General features: G+C 39.4%; 1 protein-coding gene across 1 annotated transcript in view; it reads left to right on the top strand.

Moving 5' to 3' along the window:
- Positions 1-17,970, top strand: part of TMEFF1 (transmembrane protein with EGF like and two follistatin like domains 1) — a 169,430-nt gene that overhangs the window by 123,810 nt on the left and 27,650 nt on the right. Inside the window, 2 exon segments of the mRNA XM_034060273.1 lie at positions 273-402; positions 6,924-6,950. Coding sequence (XP_033916164.1) covers positions 273-402; positions 6,924-6,950 — 157 coding nt within the window.

Below are 17,970 nucleotides of genomic sequence, written 5' to 3'. Positions count from 1 at the left end.
CTAAGTCCCACCATAGTTATTTTGTTCTTTTAATCTTTTCTGCTGAATTCTTATGTTCAGCCCTTACGGGGTTGGACTATTATTTCAGTTATCCGAAAGGAATACACTGATATTGAGAAACTAATATATTTCAAATCTTTCTTTAGTGAACAGGGTTATAAGTTGCTGCTAGTAATTCACATTTACACAACTATCTTTCTGTATATTAATATGCAGTTGAGATTAATCTCATGATTTTTTATGACTCAGTTATTTTATAATTTCTTTTTCAGTGTCACACAAACTATATTCCTGTTTGTGGATCAAATGGAGACACTTACCAAAATCAATGCTTCCTCAGGAGAGCTGCTTGCAAGCACCAGAAAGAGATAACAGTGGTATCAAGAGGACCTTGTTATTCTGGTATGTAAAACATCACTTTGTGTCAAAATTAACGAAGTTATATGGTTAGCTCTTTAGTTTTGCCCTTAATTCCAGAGATTTTAACGTTCATGCTTTCCATAGAATGAAATAATGTGGAAATGTTCCTCTTTTTCTTTTCTTTTAGCAATCCTCTTTAGCAGTGGAATGTTTCTATAGAGAAGAAAACTATCTTCTGATATGCTAACAGGTTAATAAATAAAAAGTAAAAGTCAAAATACTTTATCTGAGAAAACAGTTAGTGAATGTTTCTGTTGTATATATAGAGGAGCCTTGATATTCATCAAAAGGCTTACAAATTTGGAGCAGACTCCAAATTAGTAATTTCTTTAGGACTCATTTTTTGGAGGTAGAGAATTAGTGTGACAATCAGCAAGTGGCATTGATAGTCCTGACTGCCATTCAACCTGTATCCAAGGCATCATCTTTCTTTGACTAATTTCACTTTGGGTCATTACTCTGAAAGGATGTGTAACTGTTACAAATTCATTGTACCTCATGTTTCTAATGGACTGGCATTTTCTGCCTTTCCACACTCTTAAAACACAGATTTTCCACACACTTAAAATACATGGGACAGGTTTTCACTGCCTTGAATATTGCAACATGCACTTGGACACAGAAACATTAGCCACCAGATGTCTTCTGGACTTCTGGACAGATTCAAAGCTGGCACGATGAGACACATAGCTGCCTTTCTCAGAATTAAATGACTCAGTACCATCAACAGTTGCATTCTTTGGTACATAAATAACACACATAAAAAATAAATTGTGGGACATCACTCATCTTTTGATACACAATAGTTACTCAGATTAACATAGGCAAGGTTACATCTATATGGCAGCCAAAAGCATGACCATGGGTCAGGTGCACACTCCTAGCTGGCTTTATGTTGGCTAGTCTAGATATTGCTGATGATTTAGAAGTAGCAGCCTGGAGCTCACAAGTAGCTGCAACATCCTATGTGGAAATGAGGGTAAATATATGGGCAGCGTACCAAGGCCAAGTCCTTGCTGCTGCCAGTCCCAGAGCTACCTCATTTGAATGCTACATGGCTCTTTTACACATGCTGCTCTAATGCCTTTGCAGCACAGACCTATGCTGAGATTAGCAGTTGTTTACTAAGCTCCAAAACAATCCTAATACTGAGTGAAACCTGCATTTTGTGCCCAGCTCAAACACATAATTTCAGCATACCTAAGGCAGATGACTGAATCTACCTTCTTTCCAAATCTCACACCTGTAAGTTATCTCTAGACGCTGCAGAAATAGGACAAAAATGCATTGCAGTCTTGGAGCCCTCACATATTCCTGTAACAATACCCAAGGGGTATGAAGGTTTGAACTGAGAGTATGTGTTTGTTGGGTTTTTTTATTTCATGCTGAAATTATTTTAAGAAACAGACTCACAGCTCAAAAGTTCCTTTTCCTCATGGAAACAAAATACTAGGATAACATGTGGGGAACAACAAAAAAGTGTTATTTTTTTGCATGCATTCTACCCTCCTAAGAAAAAGACTTTTTTAAATGAAAAATTAATTCTTCTTGGCCTCAAGTTGCTGGCAGCTAATTCCTAGGTTACTCAGCTAGGCTGGGATTTCTTTTTTAACTTTCCTCTCCTTTTCTTCAAGTCCTACATAAACCCAGGAAACAGCATAATTTGTAGCACTTAGTGTAATAGATGAAGACATGTGCTGAGACACAGCTGACCAGCAAGCACTGAAAACATGTTTTTGAAACTGAGGGTGTGATCCAGGTTGAAAAGTGCATTTGCGCTGATGCAATTTAAGGTGATTCAGCAGAGCTCTACCAGAACAGTACCTGCTGCTCCCTGAAAGTCTGGTGTGCTCTGTTTGGCCTAAGGATATTTGACGATAAAAACCATCACCTGGAACCTCTTTCTGCCCCTCCTAAGGTCATGGTTCATTGAAGAGTCAATGTATTTGTACCCTTGATCCGTTACACATATAATCAAATGCTAAAATTAAAAAACCCTTTAAGGCTCCCATTCATTTTCACTGAGCACTTGCAAATTTGCTATGAAAATGGGACCTCATTGAGAGCTAAATACAGATTCACTGGTTTCCTATCAGAGTTTCAGTTTTTCAAAGCAAAGCTTCATCCTGCTGATGTCTCACCCTGAGACAATAGGATGAAATTCTCCCACAGTGTTGTAATAACTATGTAAAATTTGAAGCCCATCAGACTTCTGAATCACATACAAGAGTGAAACACTTCCCATTTGCTGGGATGTTTGATGCCTTCTGAAGCATCAGCACTGGAACAAATTCTACTGATTTAGTCAGACCTATTTCTTGGCAGGTAACGTTTTGATTAAATTTTTACGCTCATGGGTGATTGAGCAACATGTTTTTATATTCATTCCTTTTGTCCAAGTGCTGTCAGAGTTGCAAGATCTTAAAATAGGCAAAGTTTAAAAAAAACTCAATCACAGGTGCTTTAAGAATGAATAAAATCTAAGTTTTGACATTAAAAATGGTGTTTTAGGGAACTTCAAGAGAAAGTTTGGCTGAAAATTTCAGGACTGCATACCTGACTTAACTTTGTCAAAGCCCATTTTTCAATGAAGGGACATTGTGGGGTTCTTTTATCAAATATCAGCATTCACAGAGGTGTTACTATGCCTAATTATACCTGGCACAAGTTATGGATGATGAGGGTCTGTGGGTTTTAGACAATGCATGTAGCCCCATGTTGCAATATACAAAGAAACATGAAAAATTAGTAAAATGCAGCATTAGAGAAACTGCATAAAGAAATCTTTCAGAAACACTGGGTCAAATCAAACTACATACAATTTTGGTCTACAGCTTAACCTGGCTTTTTGCATTCACAAAGGAATCATCCAGTCCATGACCAGATGGACAGAAACAGGGCTGCAAAGCGAAGTCCTTGCTAATAGAACTTCCCACCTTTTACAGCTTCTCCTCCTTGCTTTGTAGGATTATGATGTGAACAAGATCAAAGCACTGTCCCAGCCTTTTTCTTTTTTTATTTCATCTCCTTATCAGTTCCCTGTTTGCAGTTCAGCCCACAACCAAATGCAGAGAAAGGACATGCAGCAGGGTAGGGGGAGATGGCAGTAGCCACATCAGGGCTTCTGCCAAACTCATAGCACCACTGATCTTACTGATGATCTGATGACTTGGCTGGTTCACAAGGGGTGACGTTACACTGAAATTCATTCATGTTATACTATTCTCTACCAGAAGTTACCCTGAACAGGCTTGCTAAACATATTTAAGAAACCAGGAAGAGAGTGCCGGCAGGGTGCTCAGAGCATTGAAGAGGAGTGTCACCAAGTTCCTTGATTTTTTTTCTGCCTCCTTTTGTTATTGAGCTTATCATCTTTTATTAGTTTAAATAAAATTAAACTGATTTCATAAATAAGAAATAGACCTTCACAACATATTTCTAAGAGTATGTGTTCCTGTTAGCCTGCACACAGAGCCACGACTTTGCTGCCAGATTTATATTATATGCACATGAAATGTAACCAAACAATGATGTAGTACTTGATATATTGTACTTATAGCTTCTCAGTATAGTCTATATATTCGGAAGGTACATCATTGCTTTCTGCTGGGATTTCTAAGGTAAAAACAAAAAAGGAAGCTTTTTGCAGAACTAGAAACAAACACGATATCTCCATTAGATTTAAGGAATTATTCCCTTAGGAGTGACTCATAGAATGGTCTGCTTGCTTAAAATTTGTCACTGGGCTGTTTGTCCTCCTGTTTCTACTTAGCAGCTTGGAGCTGGGTTTTTTTTTGTGGAAAAGATGGGTTCAATTTTCATGCTAGTTTGAGTTAAAAGCCATCCCTCCTGAATGAGAGCCTGCAGGCTCTTTTGGTTTTGGAGAGTGTGCCTTCTGCCTCGGCACCAGAGCAGCCCCACAGTACAGAAATGTCTCCTGTTCAGAAAGAACTGGGGAAAAAAAAGAGATTCTGACTGTAGCTTAGTGCTTAAAGCATTCAGATACTGTGTCTGATCCAAGTGCTTCTTTACGCATTTTATCCAGAAGCTCCTTCACAAATAAAAGCAGCTCACAGCAGAAGCTTGTACATTTGTGTATAAGCTTATTTTTATAAGTCTATTTGGAAAAGGGTGGCTTAAGTAAAGAGAGAGGTCAGCCATCCACTCTCTAATTACTGACCTGTGGTTGGGGTGATGTTATTCCTATCCAGCTTCCCCACTTGTTTGAGCATCTTCTTGCCAGCTCTGGGTGTATGGAGACCACTTTTGGAAATCCTGAATTGGTGAAGGGCTGGAAAAGAGCAAGGCTGCTTCTCCAAGTAAGCTTGCAAAAAATGTTACTTTTTTAACCAGCAGCTGCTTGGGAAAACCTAGCCAAGGCTTAGGAGAAATCAGGAACACTGGCTTAGTTTAGCACAGTTACCTTGGAGACAGGAGTCCTAGCACAGATCCTAGCCTCAGAGAGGAGTCCGCTCCTAGTGAAAACGATTCAGTGTTACAGAAGGTCATACTCTTTCTTACGGTTTCTTGAGACCTGAAAGCTCAGAGAAGCATAAATGGATCTATGCTGTTACTGTGACATCCTGCCACATGGAGACAGAGCTGCCTGTGGACTTCATCTGTATCAAACCAATGACCTATAGGGACAGGTGGTCTGAGCATCAATTCCATCATTTACTTTATTCTCTCGTTACAGCTTGTACTGTGTTTGTGATGGTACCTCACTTGCACCTCATATATGCGCACATACACACCTCATGGTATAACTGGAACCCCTCATGGTGGAGCTGAGCAGTGTTTCTCACCTTGGTGTTGAATGCGCAGAGGAGAGCAGAGTGAGAACTGGAAATAAAAACATGGAACAGGTCATGCTTCTTTGAGACACTTTAGCCTTTGTTTTTGCTATGAATTACATGTTGAACTGGTGCATGTTTGTAGGTCAGCCTGCTCTCCCCCAGCACAGCTTATGACACAATTCCACCACTACAAATAAGCCTATATACTTAGCTCATATAAATACATTTTAGTCTTTCAGATTTCTTAATGAAGCAGTACCGCATCAGATGGCATATTCCTCAGTGACTCAACAGTGATATTTTATTGGAGATTGTCTGCTTTGTCAGTAAAGTGGGTCACTATAGATGGAACAAGAGCCCTTCTGTTTTTGCATTCATTTCTCTAAGGTGATAAGCTCAGTCTATTATACACAGAGCAGTAGTACAGGAGGAAAGAAAGGAAAATTTAAGCAGAGGAAAAAAAAACTCTCTATTCCTGGTACTCCATGTGACAAGAGATTACTTTTAATGTGTGAAGTGACCCAGTAGCGTGGAATTTCACACTTTCATCCACATACTAAAAGGAATTATTCTTAGAAATATAGCTCCTTAAAGAAAAGGCAGGGAGGGAACTGAGCAAACAAGGCGTTTGGTTTTTCCTCTGGTGTGAGCAATGAGCTCATATGTGGAAGTAAGACTCCACTTTCTGTCTGGTCTTCTTCTTTTAGATTTATGGAAATAAATTCAGCTGCCTTCTCCATCACCAAAGCAGACATAAAAGGAGAGGTGTGGGATGAGCAGGTGTGTGCTTTGCTCCTCTTCTCACCTTTCAGAGAAGCTGAGCTAACAGCATTGAGGAACAATTCACTGACAGTAGTTGTCATTCCATCCTCTCCCCTCCGCCTCCTTTGAGCAAGAAAGGATGGGAGAGTTTTGTGACTCAGAACATTTTTAAGGGCTGGTCTTTACTGCCATGCTAACTGAAGACACATGCAGAGTGCTGCCCAGCGGGATGCACATCCCTGTGCAAAATCCCTAGCCAGCTCCTTAATGCTCTAAATTGGAGTTAGTTGGCCTAGGGTGGTGAGGAAGCAAAAGTCCTGTTGACGCTTGAACTGCTAATGCAAAGGGGATGCATCCACAAGCTGTCACTCATCAGATGTTAATCCAGTCAATCTAATGTCAATGACATAACTATGCTATTAGAGCATCCTTATGTGAAGTGATTGACTCAGCTGAGAGGAGGTATTTTGTCGTTATATGACTTAAGCCAACTTTACTTTGAGGACTACTCTTCTGGAGGTACTTCTGCAGTCAGGTGATTTATTTATTGCTCCTTTGTGTAACACTCCCAGGGCCAGAGGGTAAAACCCGAAAATATTCAAAACCCCACACTCTGTAGCTTTCATCTTTTCTGAGTGTAACAAATTTTAATCTCTAACGGTTGAAAAAAGTCTGAGAAAGCAATTTAGTTTTCTGCACTGAATGGTGTTGTTCCTTGAGTAAAAATATCTTGACAGGGAAGACAGAGAGTAGGGCACAATAAGCATGAACAAGCTGTATTAAAGGATGCCAGACTTGATGTCGGATGTTTGTTTTCACACCTGGCTCATGAAATGTAACACCTGTGTAATGTTTTTACAGTGACAAGTTCCTGAGCAAACTGCTGCTCCTGGAGCAATATTTTCATTTGCTTTCTTTTTTTCTCCCCTTCTGTTTATTTTTTAGATAACGGCTCTGGGTCAGGAGAAGGAGGTGAGTACTAAGCCCCAGTTATGCTTGCTTTTGGTCTTCCTTTTAACTCTATGTGTGTCAGCTGAACAGTGCATGAATTAAGCAAAACTTATGACAACTTGAAAATAACCTTTAACTTTGCAGGGTTATCTGACCATCTCAGAATAGTATTTGTACAGGAATAGGTTGTAGCGTGCATTTGACCAGCGTTCTGTCAGATTTGACCTATATAAATTTTTTCTTTGTTGCAAGCAGTATAGATCCCTATTTCACCTGTATTTTGCTCCTGGAAATGTCTGTTCACAATGAATTTCTACCTGCAATTTTTTTTGGCCTTCATTTCCTTAGTGTCTACAACATCTGGTTAATACCTTATCCTTGGTCAAATATGTTGCCTTAAAATATATAATGCGCATTAGGATATCTGTTTTTGTGAAATATTTTATGTGCTTCTGTTCAAAGTTGTATAGTCAAAGAAGGGGATGTAGCACAGCTGGTACTAGTGGAAATGTTCCTATCTTTGAATGCATCTTAACCTTCTTCCAAGCATTAAAAAAACCAACCCAACGTAATTTTATCTTAATTTTATCTTTGGTACTACTAGCAAGAATACATGTAGAATGAAAAATGTGCAATATAGATATACATGGACATAGAAAAGCTATTTTATTGTTAGGCTTTGCTTGCATTAAGAAAGTGTTGTAGTTCATACATATCAGAAATCTTATGTAGCTACGTGAAAACTTTTTGTGAAGAAAGATTAATGGTACCATTGTGTAGATAAACAGAGCAGTTAACTTTCCAAAAATCAGGAGCTACCTCCTTCTTTCTTCCTGTATTGAATAAAGGGGAGGCATTGCCTTCTCTTTTAATGAGATGCTATCAGTAAATTCCTGGGCTGCTGCTAGCACATGGCCAATCTCACCTTTGTTTTCTTTTGAAGCAGTGTCTTTTTCTGCTCAAACACTTCCTCTTCTTACCTTCACTGGTGACTTTTTTCTGAAGCTTTTCTTCCTGAGATTGCATCATGTTCTTTCCCGAGCTCTATTTGCTTCTCCTTCCCCTTCTTTACCCAGCCTGTTACTCCACTACAGCTGCTCCCTGTGAGTGCCTCAGTACTGCTATGCAGTTCTTATAAGAGACAGATGACAGCAATTTAGTACACATCTGACTTTTATTTTTAGAACAATTTTAGAAGCATTTGAATGCTGTTGAGATTTTTTTTCCCCCAGTATTTCCCAATTGGATACAAAAATCCCTGTTAAAGTCTCTTGTAAATGTTATTGTGTTGGTCTGGAAGAGATTGGCAGCTGACTGACAGATGTGGGGCTTCTTTGGGTGATTATATGGACTGTTTGGAGAAAAGTAGTCCAGAACATGCATTTTGTTGCTTGGCTGCTCACTGAAAAGGTGAAAGGTCACTGTTCAAAAATACTCATTGCTTGATTTGGGGCAGGAGACTTATCCCAAGCCCACCATCTCTTGGTAGGAGAGGTAAAGAATGGATATTCCTTTGCCACAGTTGTTGGTTTTGTTCTCACTTGAAATACTCATTGAACCTGGGACAAAACCAGCAATTGGAAGGATGCACCCTATGGAAAGGCTTTGTTAGCTGGGACTCAGCATGCTAATGAATTTTAATTAGTTATGCAAAACCGAATGGCATCAACTGGGGAGATTTGGTGATTCCTCCTTGCTACCTTGTACCAGTGGTTGGTGCATTATCTTGGAAGGTGGAATATGTAGGTTCAGTTCACTTCAAGCAAAAAGAATTGAATCTAGTCCCTTGGCCCCAGGGGTACACTGCCTGGGTGTTAAATAAAGAAGGGACAGGCCCAGTATCTAATGCAGCAGTTTTGTGACGTTTGCCCTTTATCTATTTGGATATCTTCTGAATGCCTTTGGGCCAGCTGAAGTGCTCCTGCTTCTGTTCAGTGTGAAAACATTTTGGTTTAGTTCTTAATGTCAGATAGAAAAAATATTTTAAACAACCAGAAATTAAAAATCCTGCTTAGAACTTTTTCTTTTTTGGATACATCTGAGCTATTTGTGACACACTGAATTAGTACTGTCCCATCCGCCTTCGTCACTAAACTAGATGTTGGGGTATACTTCTGCAGAACAGTTAACTGATCTTCAGCATTTTGAGTCATTTTCTGTGTCTGAAAGCAATTCTTCGAAGGATGAAATCCACTGTTGCTTTGATTATTGAACTCTGCACTGTCCAAAATCTCAAGGATATTTTTGTACTCACGTTATTTTCATATCTGGAATTATGTTCCATTATTTGAGTAACTATAATAATGTTACAAGGAAACGTTAAAAACATCAAAGACTCATTACAAGTTTGGGGAATTTAGAATTAAAACCAAACTGCCAAAAGAATGCTGAATCTGTTGAGGATGGAGATGCATTGTTTGGGATGTAGACAAGAAAAAGAGCAGGAACCTGGGCAGAAGGTGACCTGCAAGGTAGAGGTGCTTCTGGCACACACCACAATCTTGCCTCCCTGGTTATTCCAGCTGACTGGACCATAGCTCCTTCCTAGCCCAGCCTTCCCCATTGTCTTTTGGAAGAAGCCAGGATATGCTGAGATATAATAGTTACCGAGGGCTGGTAGTATAGTAATATACTCTTGGCTAAGAGAGGACAAATGGGAGCTAAATTGCACGGGGAGCTCTTGTGCCTTGTGGTTTAGGTACAGCTACTGCTTGTAAGCACAAGGAAGCAACAATGGAAGTGGAAGAACACCAGGATAAGTGAGAGAAAGCCATCAAGCAAGCAAACATGCTAGCTTAGACATTTGTGTTTTCTTCCTACAATTTACATTTTGGGATGTTAATTGCAGAATCAGTGCTTGCTATGTTTCTTAAGCACACAATTAGTGTGATTGTGTATGCAACAGTGATGCTTGCACACATGGAATAGATGAGTGCAGCTGCTTGTATACGTTCAGGAAGCATTGTGATTGCTGTGCAGGAGATGTACAGTTTGGTGGTAGATTTTGAACTGTGAAGGAAAGTACTGGGAAGGTATCTGAGTTTTGCTCTTGAGTTGTGCTCTGAGTTGCTACAGCTCTGCCTGCGGCAGTCTCCACTGCTGAAATTAGCTGCTTGCCTCACATGCAGCTGAGATTTGTGGTTCACACTGTTCTCTTTCATTTTCCAGACACAGAACAAACTCGTTAATGATTCCAAAACTTGACTTGATGCAGATTTTTCCTCCTGCTCCCAAACTGCATGATGTTAAATACATTCATTTTTTTATGTCAAAAAAAGAGAGTAGATTTAGAACCAATTAAAAACCCCACAAAAACCTTCTTCCTCTTGCCTTAGAAGTTATCATGTGCCACAAAAATCCTAAAGACTGTGGAACTCCTGATCCATGTTCTCTCCCAAATTATGTTTACTGCTACAAAGATACTAGATTTTAGGAAAAGAATTGAGAGTGGGAGAATTTTTCTAGCATGCCTGAATGAGAGGAAGGAGTGTAATTTTTAAGGATGAAATGATTGTCTAGTTGCCCTCTGACATTCTGGATAAGCAATTTCCATTTTCTATGCTCTGATGACACAATATTAATGAAGAGTTGTAATAAAATTACTCATTTTGCTCATCTCAGAAGTCTGAGCCTTCAGTTAGCATAATGAAAATTACACTTATGAAACCAAGCTGTTGGTCACTTGTGGCAATGGGTATCCTGAAACCACTTCTAAATAGAGTATGGATTGTTAATTCAGAAGTTCGAGAAACTTTAAAACCATTTTTACACTACCATTATGTTACACCCCTACAGCAAGCAGTGTCAGAGAGTGGGGACTCAGACCTAGGAAAGTTGCTTAGTTGAGGTCACATCTGAAGATGTGGGGATCCTTTATATTTGCATTTGATATGGGCTCCTCTGTGTAATCAGTCTGCAATTTCCCTGTTCCGAAGAATACAGTCATAAAATCGGCTCCTGATTCACTTTGTTTAAATAATGATTTGCTCGAGTTTGAGGCAGAACTGATGAAAGAGAAGTTGCAAGCTCTTCATCTCTGCCAGTTGCAAATTGCAGGGTTATTTGACCTGCTGGATGTACTTCCTTAACTGGAAGATAGGGATACGAAAAGTTATTCTCAGGCTGTCAAGTGTGCATAAAGAGGTAGATTGCTAGCTTGAACAAAACATTTTCTTTCTTTCTAACATGAATTTTAAGTTTTTATTTCTCATTAAACCCTCCATATCCATCTGTAAAAAGAACTGTGTTGACCCAATAAGGTAGCCTAAGGAGGATTAACTTTGTAGGTTTATGTGAATGTGACTTAGAAAGAGCTTTTACAATTTTTTAGTCAAGGTGCCTTCTATGTGCAAATAGGTTTTAGGGTTTTTTTTCCTCAAGTTTACAACTTAATACTAGCCAAGAAGGCTTAAAAAGAAGCAGTCATCTTAGTGATCTTCTTGCCCTCTTGCTCTAAAAGAGCTGGCACTCAGGACTCCTAGTGAGGTAGAAGTCTTATCATTTAGGTGAAGTAGCATCCTTGTTCAGAAGACTTCAATCTTGTGTTAATGCCATTGTTCTTGTCAGTATTGTGAAACAGATCCCTGCAAAACATTGCCCAACTAGTAGTGAGACAACTGAAAGAGCAGTCGGAACCATTGGTCTGTATTCTGCTCAGATTTATAGTCACATTCTATATAATTATAAGAAATTTTGTCCCACTGCAGATGAGAACCTTGATTCTTAAAGGAAAGCTTTTTGAAGCTGAAGCTGGTTCCTTTTTTTTGGATCAAAGGTATTGGTGGTGAAGATAATTTGGTTTCATCTGGCAGTACTCCTTACTCATAAGGCTTTTTTGGTAGTAATTCCCACCAGGAATCCAGGCATACTGCAATAACTTTTGAAGGAGAACCTTATTTCTTCTGAGTTCCCAGGTCCCATCGTTGGTAAACAAGCACTTCCAAGCCCCTCATCCTGTGTCCCTCCCAAGTAAAGGCCTTTTTTCCTCTCCTCCAGCTAGTGCTTACTTTCTCTGTTTGATAGTGCCAGCAAATGGCAGCTGTGAAGTTGACTTTCTGATGATGCCTTTGCAAGGATATGTTGAAAACCATCAGCATGTTAGGTACACCATCAAAGACTTAACAAATGGTAATGACTTTATAAGCCAGCTTCTCAGAGAGAAATCAGTGTCCTAAAAGTCCTGTGCTTTAGTAACCAACCAGCAGGGTAAGATTTCTAAGTGTCCCTCTATGCCCATAACATTACATATTTGTTATTTTTGTCAGTGTTTATCTATGTACCTAAGTAAAATGCACTTTTGATATTAAAAAAGATGTAATGGTAGTTAGACAGATGGCACCCAATCATTTCAGGCTTTTAAGCTAAGGAAATAACATGCTTGCAATACATATAGCGAAGTTAATTATTATTAAAATAATTTGTTTTGAATTTCTAATCCCTCTGAAATTTAATAGCTAAAGTATCTTGTGATGAACGTCTAGCAGATTGCATTTAGTAATTAATAAATTGATATACAGTATGTGCTTTTTAGCAGGCTGCCATCTGTTCCTTCCCTCACAGGGGACAACACTTATCCAGTAATTGTCACACAGTCAGGGTGGTATAAACAGACACAGTTTAGAACCTCAAATATTTTTTATTTTAATTTGTAATAATGCTACTGATTTGTTTTAATGTATTTTAATAAGACTGCAGAAACTTAATGGTGATTAACACTCTGGATAGGAGGTAACATCATGTCTTTCAGCGTATTTCTATAATGGTATGCGACTTAAGAGATTTAAGTGCTGATTCTGTCATGTGGCTTGTCACTGAGTATCACTTTAGCTTCAAATAGCCCTATTTATTCCTGTTGAGATCCTGCTCCCTGTAGGTAAAATTAACACTGAACTAAAACCTGCAAAAACTAGTGTGTTTTCACCAAAGGTTCAGCAAGGCAGAGGAAAAGGACCTGGATGTTTAGGCCTTCTGTTGGTGAAAACTTATTCTGAGCAGGGTTTTCAGAGAGACTTGAACTTGCTTGGAAAGATGCCTGAGCCAAGGGCACAGAAGGACAGATTCCTCTTGTGCAGGGTGACAGATAGCAAATGAGGGCAGGTTCATCTTTTGCAGCCTGAATAGCACCTGCAGAACAGTGTTAGGCATTTGTGAAATTGTGGGACACCCGCCTTGGCATCTCGTGACTTTCTTGTCTTCCATTTTCCACCATCATCTACTAGTGCATAACTTCCCTGGTGGTTATTCTAAAGTTGTCATGACTTCCTTTGGAGAAAAATGAGTTAGCTGCACCTGAAGCAAGGCAATGGAGTGAATGGGTATTCAGATTGTCCAACCAGAGGATCCTACAGTGTAAAAGCTGATCCAGCTGTCACAGATGTCAGCTTCATGCACCATTATTCATGGTGTTATGTGCATAGAAGCAAAATTGAAGTTGTCAGATGTGTAAAATACCTAACACATAATAAGGGTAGGAGTCATAGGAAGTCTTATAGTGCAAATCCACAAATCCTTTGCATAGAAGGACACGTTATCATAACCACTGGGCAAATATATCACCTTGGCTGGGGCATCAGGTTTCAAACTTCCCTCCTGCAGGTACATCAGTCATAAGTAGACTAAGCATCCTTGTGTTAGAGCTCTAATAAGCCTTCTTGCAAAGTCAAACTTCAAAGGCTGATATCTTCATTGGAACATGCTCACAGCTGCAGTCTGTGGTCTATGCTGCATAGGAAAAGTACCTTTCAGCCAGGTATGGATTTCTGGCTGTACCAAGCCAGGCTTCACTTCTCAGCCAGGTGGGTAGTTGGGTAAGAGAGCTTACACAGTGGTAAATATTACCTTTGCATACAATCCAGCAGCATAGTCAAGATGATTCAAGATACCACTTACCACAGATTTGGCATAGCTGAGAGTTGTTGTTGCTCTTACTTTAAATACTTACTTTTAGACAAAAGAGCAAGTTTGCAGCTTTGTTTCAAACTACTGGGACAATCTCCATTTTAAGTGTGTCATTAACGTTGTCCTAAATATTAATGGAAGAGAGGGTAAGTATTAAAATGTTCAGTGAGCTGCAGCCTGTAATAAGTGATGCTGTGGACTGTGGCATTTTGAGAGGAATTTCCAGTGCTAGCTGTACTGAGGGAATCACAGTCTGATCACAGGGGTGGTGTGTTCTGCACTTCAGGGTGCAGAAGGGGATTTGCTGTGGCCCTTCCTCTTTTTCTAAAACCTTTTTGAGATTAGCTGCTCACATGAGGCGCAGCAAAATTCACTATACTTCCAAACCAGAGCGGAACTGGTTTTCAGAGGGGCTTTCCCAGACAAAGGAATCATTATTCCATCTGTACATGGCTACCGAATAGCTGCAGCTCTTGACAAACTCCCCTTGCTTCACTGTGAATAATGATAAATATATACATGCAGCGGAACTCCCATTCCAGGCCATGCCTTGGGGCGGAACAGACTTCACTTTGACACAGACTGATGCTTTTGCTGCAAGCCTGATTGAAAGCCTTCAGTGGAAACCAAACCATATTACCATTGCAGGAACACACAGATGAGTTGCTGAGGGAAGCAATTTACTGCTGGCCAATTCCTCTAGAGCTACTGCCCATTTGCAGGTTCCTACCCTGCGGCTCCTAAGGTATAACTGGCCATATTCTGCAGAGGAATAATGACTTGAGGAGAAGTGTTAGGGATCACTGCAGCTCAGAGAGACAACTGGGAGTCACAGATATCATCCTTGTGCCTTGTTTCTTTTGAAGGACATGGCATTAATGAAGTACTGCCCTGAAACACAAAAGGAAGCTGAAAAGAGAGGAAAAATGAGCTTTCACTCATTGTGAAATGAAGATGTCAAAGAACAGAATTAATCAAGATTCCAACTGAAGTGATGAGAAGAAATTCCATAATCATCTATACATCAATATTAGAAGCCTGCTTAATAAACAAGAGGAGCTTAAATTTCTCATTTAGGAGCATATTTTGACCTAATTGATATTACTGAAACCTTCTGGGAAGATCTGATTGATTTGAATATTAAAATTAATGGGTATAACCTATTTAGGAACAATCAAATGTGAGGGAGAAAGGAGAAGCAAGCGACAATTTGTCAAGGGATGCATTGTCTATTTGCAGCAGAGAAACATGCTCTCAAATATTAATGGGTTAACTTATTTTAACAGCACAAATGGGGTATGGAAAATGTCTGCTACCAATTCAGGCTGAAAAGCAGTATTCATCTGTTCTGTATTGGTGGGAAAACTGTATTCAGTCTAAATTATACACAGTGTTGGATGCTGCTACTACTAAAACATGGTGCAGCTAGTAATGAAAGAAGCTTCTGAAAATTATAGATAACTATCACCTAACTTGGAAATGTTGCATCAATACACATTCATCTGTGTTACACCTCATCCTGACAGGTGTAAATTATTTATACCTAAGGTGCAGGTGCTCTTGACTTACACATATTTATTATACACAAAGTACAGTACAGGTAAATAACTGCGTATAAACAAGGTCCAGCAAGTTCCCGATCAAGAAAGGCCACACTTTTTCTAAAACAAACCTAACTTTACAAGGTAGAGAAAACAATTTTAGGGGATGAGGAGAGAGAGATTTACCATGCATATTATATAAAAACAATGATCCAGTAGTTGTGGACTATTGTTTATGAAAAATAAAAGATGTTGGGGCATTCACAAGGAGTAGAACTAAAGCCCATGAGGAGGGATGTGCATGTGTATGTGCGTGTGTATGTGTTGCTTCGTTTGCTCCACTACAGAATTGAAATGCTAATAGTGCAGTGAAAGTGCTCTGTAAAGCGTTCGGGTTGTGTTTGCAGTCAAGTCAGATAACATATATAAGATATGAATATTTTCCATGCTAGCAGTACTGCAAAAGGTTATTAAGCACCGAATGTTGAAGTCAGGTGTTTTGTAACCAGCGGGTCCAGCTGAAAAGCTTTAAAAATGGCTGGTAAAGAATTCTCTGAACTGACAATGACTTCTTTGATCTCTTTTTCTTCAGCTGAATGATAAGAAATAATGTACAAATATTTTGAGAAAAGATAAATGTGATGATCAGGAGGGCTACAGCCTTTCATACTGGCATCCCTCAGAAGAAAAGCAGTGGAATAGAAGGCAGAAGAATCAATTGAGTACAGAATTAAGGGAGGGAAAACTATGTAATTCCAGTAATCATGGGCACACGGAAAACCTTTTTCTTAAACCTATTTTTCCAAGAAAGACATTTGTACAACAGAACATTTTATGTAAGTGTACCACCTCGAAACCATAACCTTTCTCAGTGGAATGCAATCCCTCATACAAGTCTAAGTAACTAGACTGTACAACATCCACACAGTGCACATCTGATTGGGAAAAAACATTGCAGATCAATACATTGTTATATGACTGTTAAATGTCACGGAATCATTACAAAACGAGTGTGTTTCAAGGGACTGTCCTTGGCCTCGTAACCCCTTCCACTGGTGACCTGGGAGCAAATCAGTCAGTACTGATTTGCTCTGGATGACAGAAAACAGGTCACTGAGCTAACAGTATACACAAGCAGGTGGGATCTTAATGTCTGAGGACAGGGTTATACATGGCAAGTCCAGGATATAGGCAATTTTTCCTCAATTGCACCCTCTCTCCTACTGTCTGATCAGCCTTTAAAAGGACTCATTGGGGAATAAGGTGAACGTGAATAATAATGATCAGTGCAGAAAAATGTTTGTTAGATGTTTTACCTGGAGAATATCATGGATGGTATTTGGGTTTTATGACAACTCTCCTGGAACAGTGTGTCCAGCTCTTGTACCTGTTGTTCTGAAGGGTGGAAGGGTGTTAACACACTGGGGAAGGGTGTTGAGGGGCCTAAGAACAGCAAAGGAAGTAGAAATACCATATCATGAATGAAAGTCATGAGCAGTGCAATTTGTTTAACTTACTCAAACTGTAGGGAATCATTTACTGGCATTGAAAAGTGAAATCTGACACTAAAAGACACTTTAAGATGCCAAACTGAGGCATAGGAATGTGATGTTTAGAAAGAAGGAAAAATCAAATAAGATGTACATTCTTAAAGATAAAAGCAAATGACCTCTACTGCAACTTAATAAGAGTAGTGACAGAAAAATGTACAGCGTGCTTTAGACAAAAGTTAATTTGAGAGGCATCCTTGCACTATTCTTCATGTAAGCACAGCCCCACAGGTAGGAGGGAGAGACTCCCTTCAGCCAAGATCCAGGAAAATTAGGAAGGACTGGTGTGGATCTAAAGAATGTAAATTCAGCTGTTCAATTGGTGGTGTTTGATTTGCTGTTGCTGAAGCACACAAAGCTGCTAAGCTGCTATGAGAAAAGGGATCACTTTGATCTCTGTCCACCCGACAGCCTTGTGTAGGCAGCTGTACGCCACCACGATACTGCGATATGTTAAATGCTTCTTGACTCCCTCTGCAGATTTCTGTGGCTTTTTTCCTTCTGCTCAGATGGATAGCTCTCCTTTATCACCTTGTTAAAATAAAAAAGAGGAGTGACTAATGGTAGTGAAACAATAAGAATATAGTTTATTTCTCTTCTACTTGGTGAAGAGCTTTGTTGTACATGTCAACAGTAAGATTGGTGCAGATATTTTTAGGATCAGCATATTTGAGATACTAGTTTTACTTTTTAGGATATGTGGCGTTTCCACAAGCTTCTTGTTAAGATGACTTTTTTCTTTTATCCTGTACAACTGAACAGAGTCATCTGGAAAATATACCACAGCATATATATATAAGCACAGTCTAATCTCATCGTTTGGAATCAGAAAGTGGAAAAAATGCAAGCAGTAACCTTGTATTTAGGATTGCAGTAAGGATATCTGCACTTAAAGACTGTCAAGGAAAATAGCATTTAAATCCCCACTACCTAATATTCAAGGACATTAAAAGGCACAGGGTTTCTACGTTATCAGTGCCAATAAAGAGTACATGTGACTGGGACACATGTCGATGCCATTTGTGTGTCTGGTGGAGCAAGAATAAATACAAA

This window comes from Melopsittacus undulatus, chromosome 1 (genome assembly GCF_012275295.1).
Source record: "Melopsittacus undulatus isolate bMelUnd1 chromosome 1, bMelUnd1.mat.Z, whole genome shotgun sequence".
In the NCBI taxonomy this organism is placed as follows: domain Eukaryota; kingdom Metazoa; phylum Chordata; class Aves; order Psittaciformes; family Psittaculidae; genus Melopsittacus; species Melopsittacus undulatus.
This window is presented reverse-complemented; position numbering and strand designations above follow the sequence as displayed.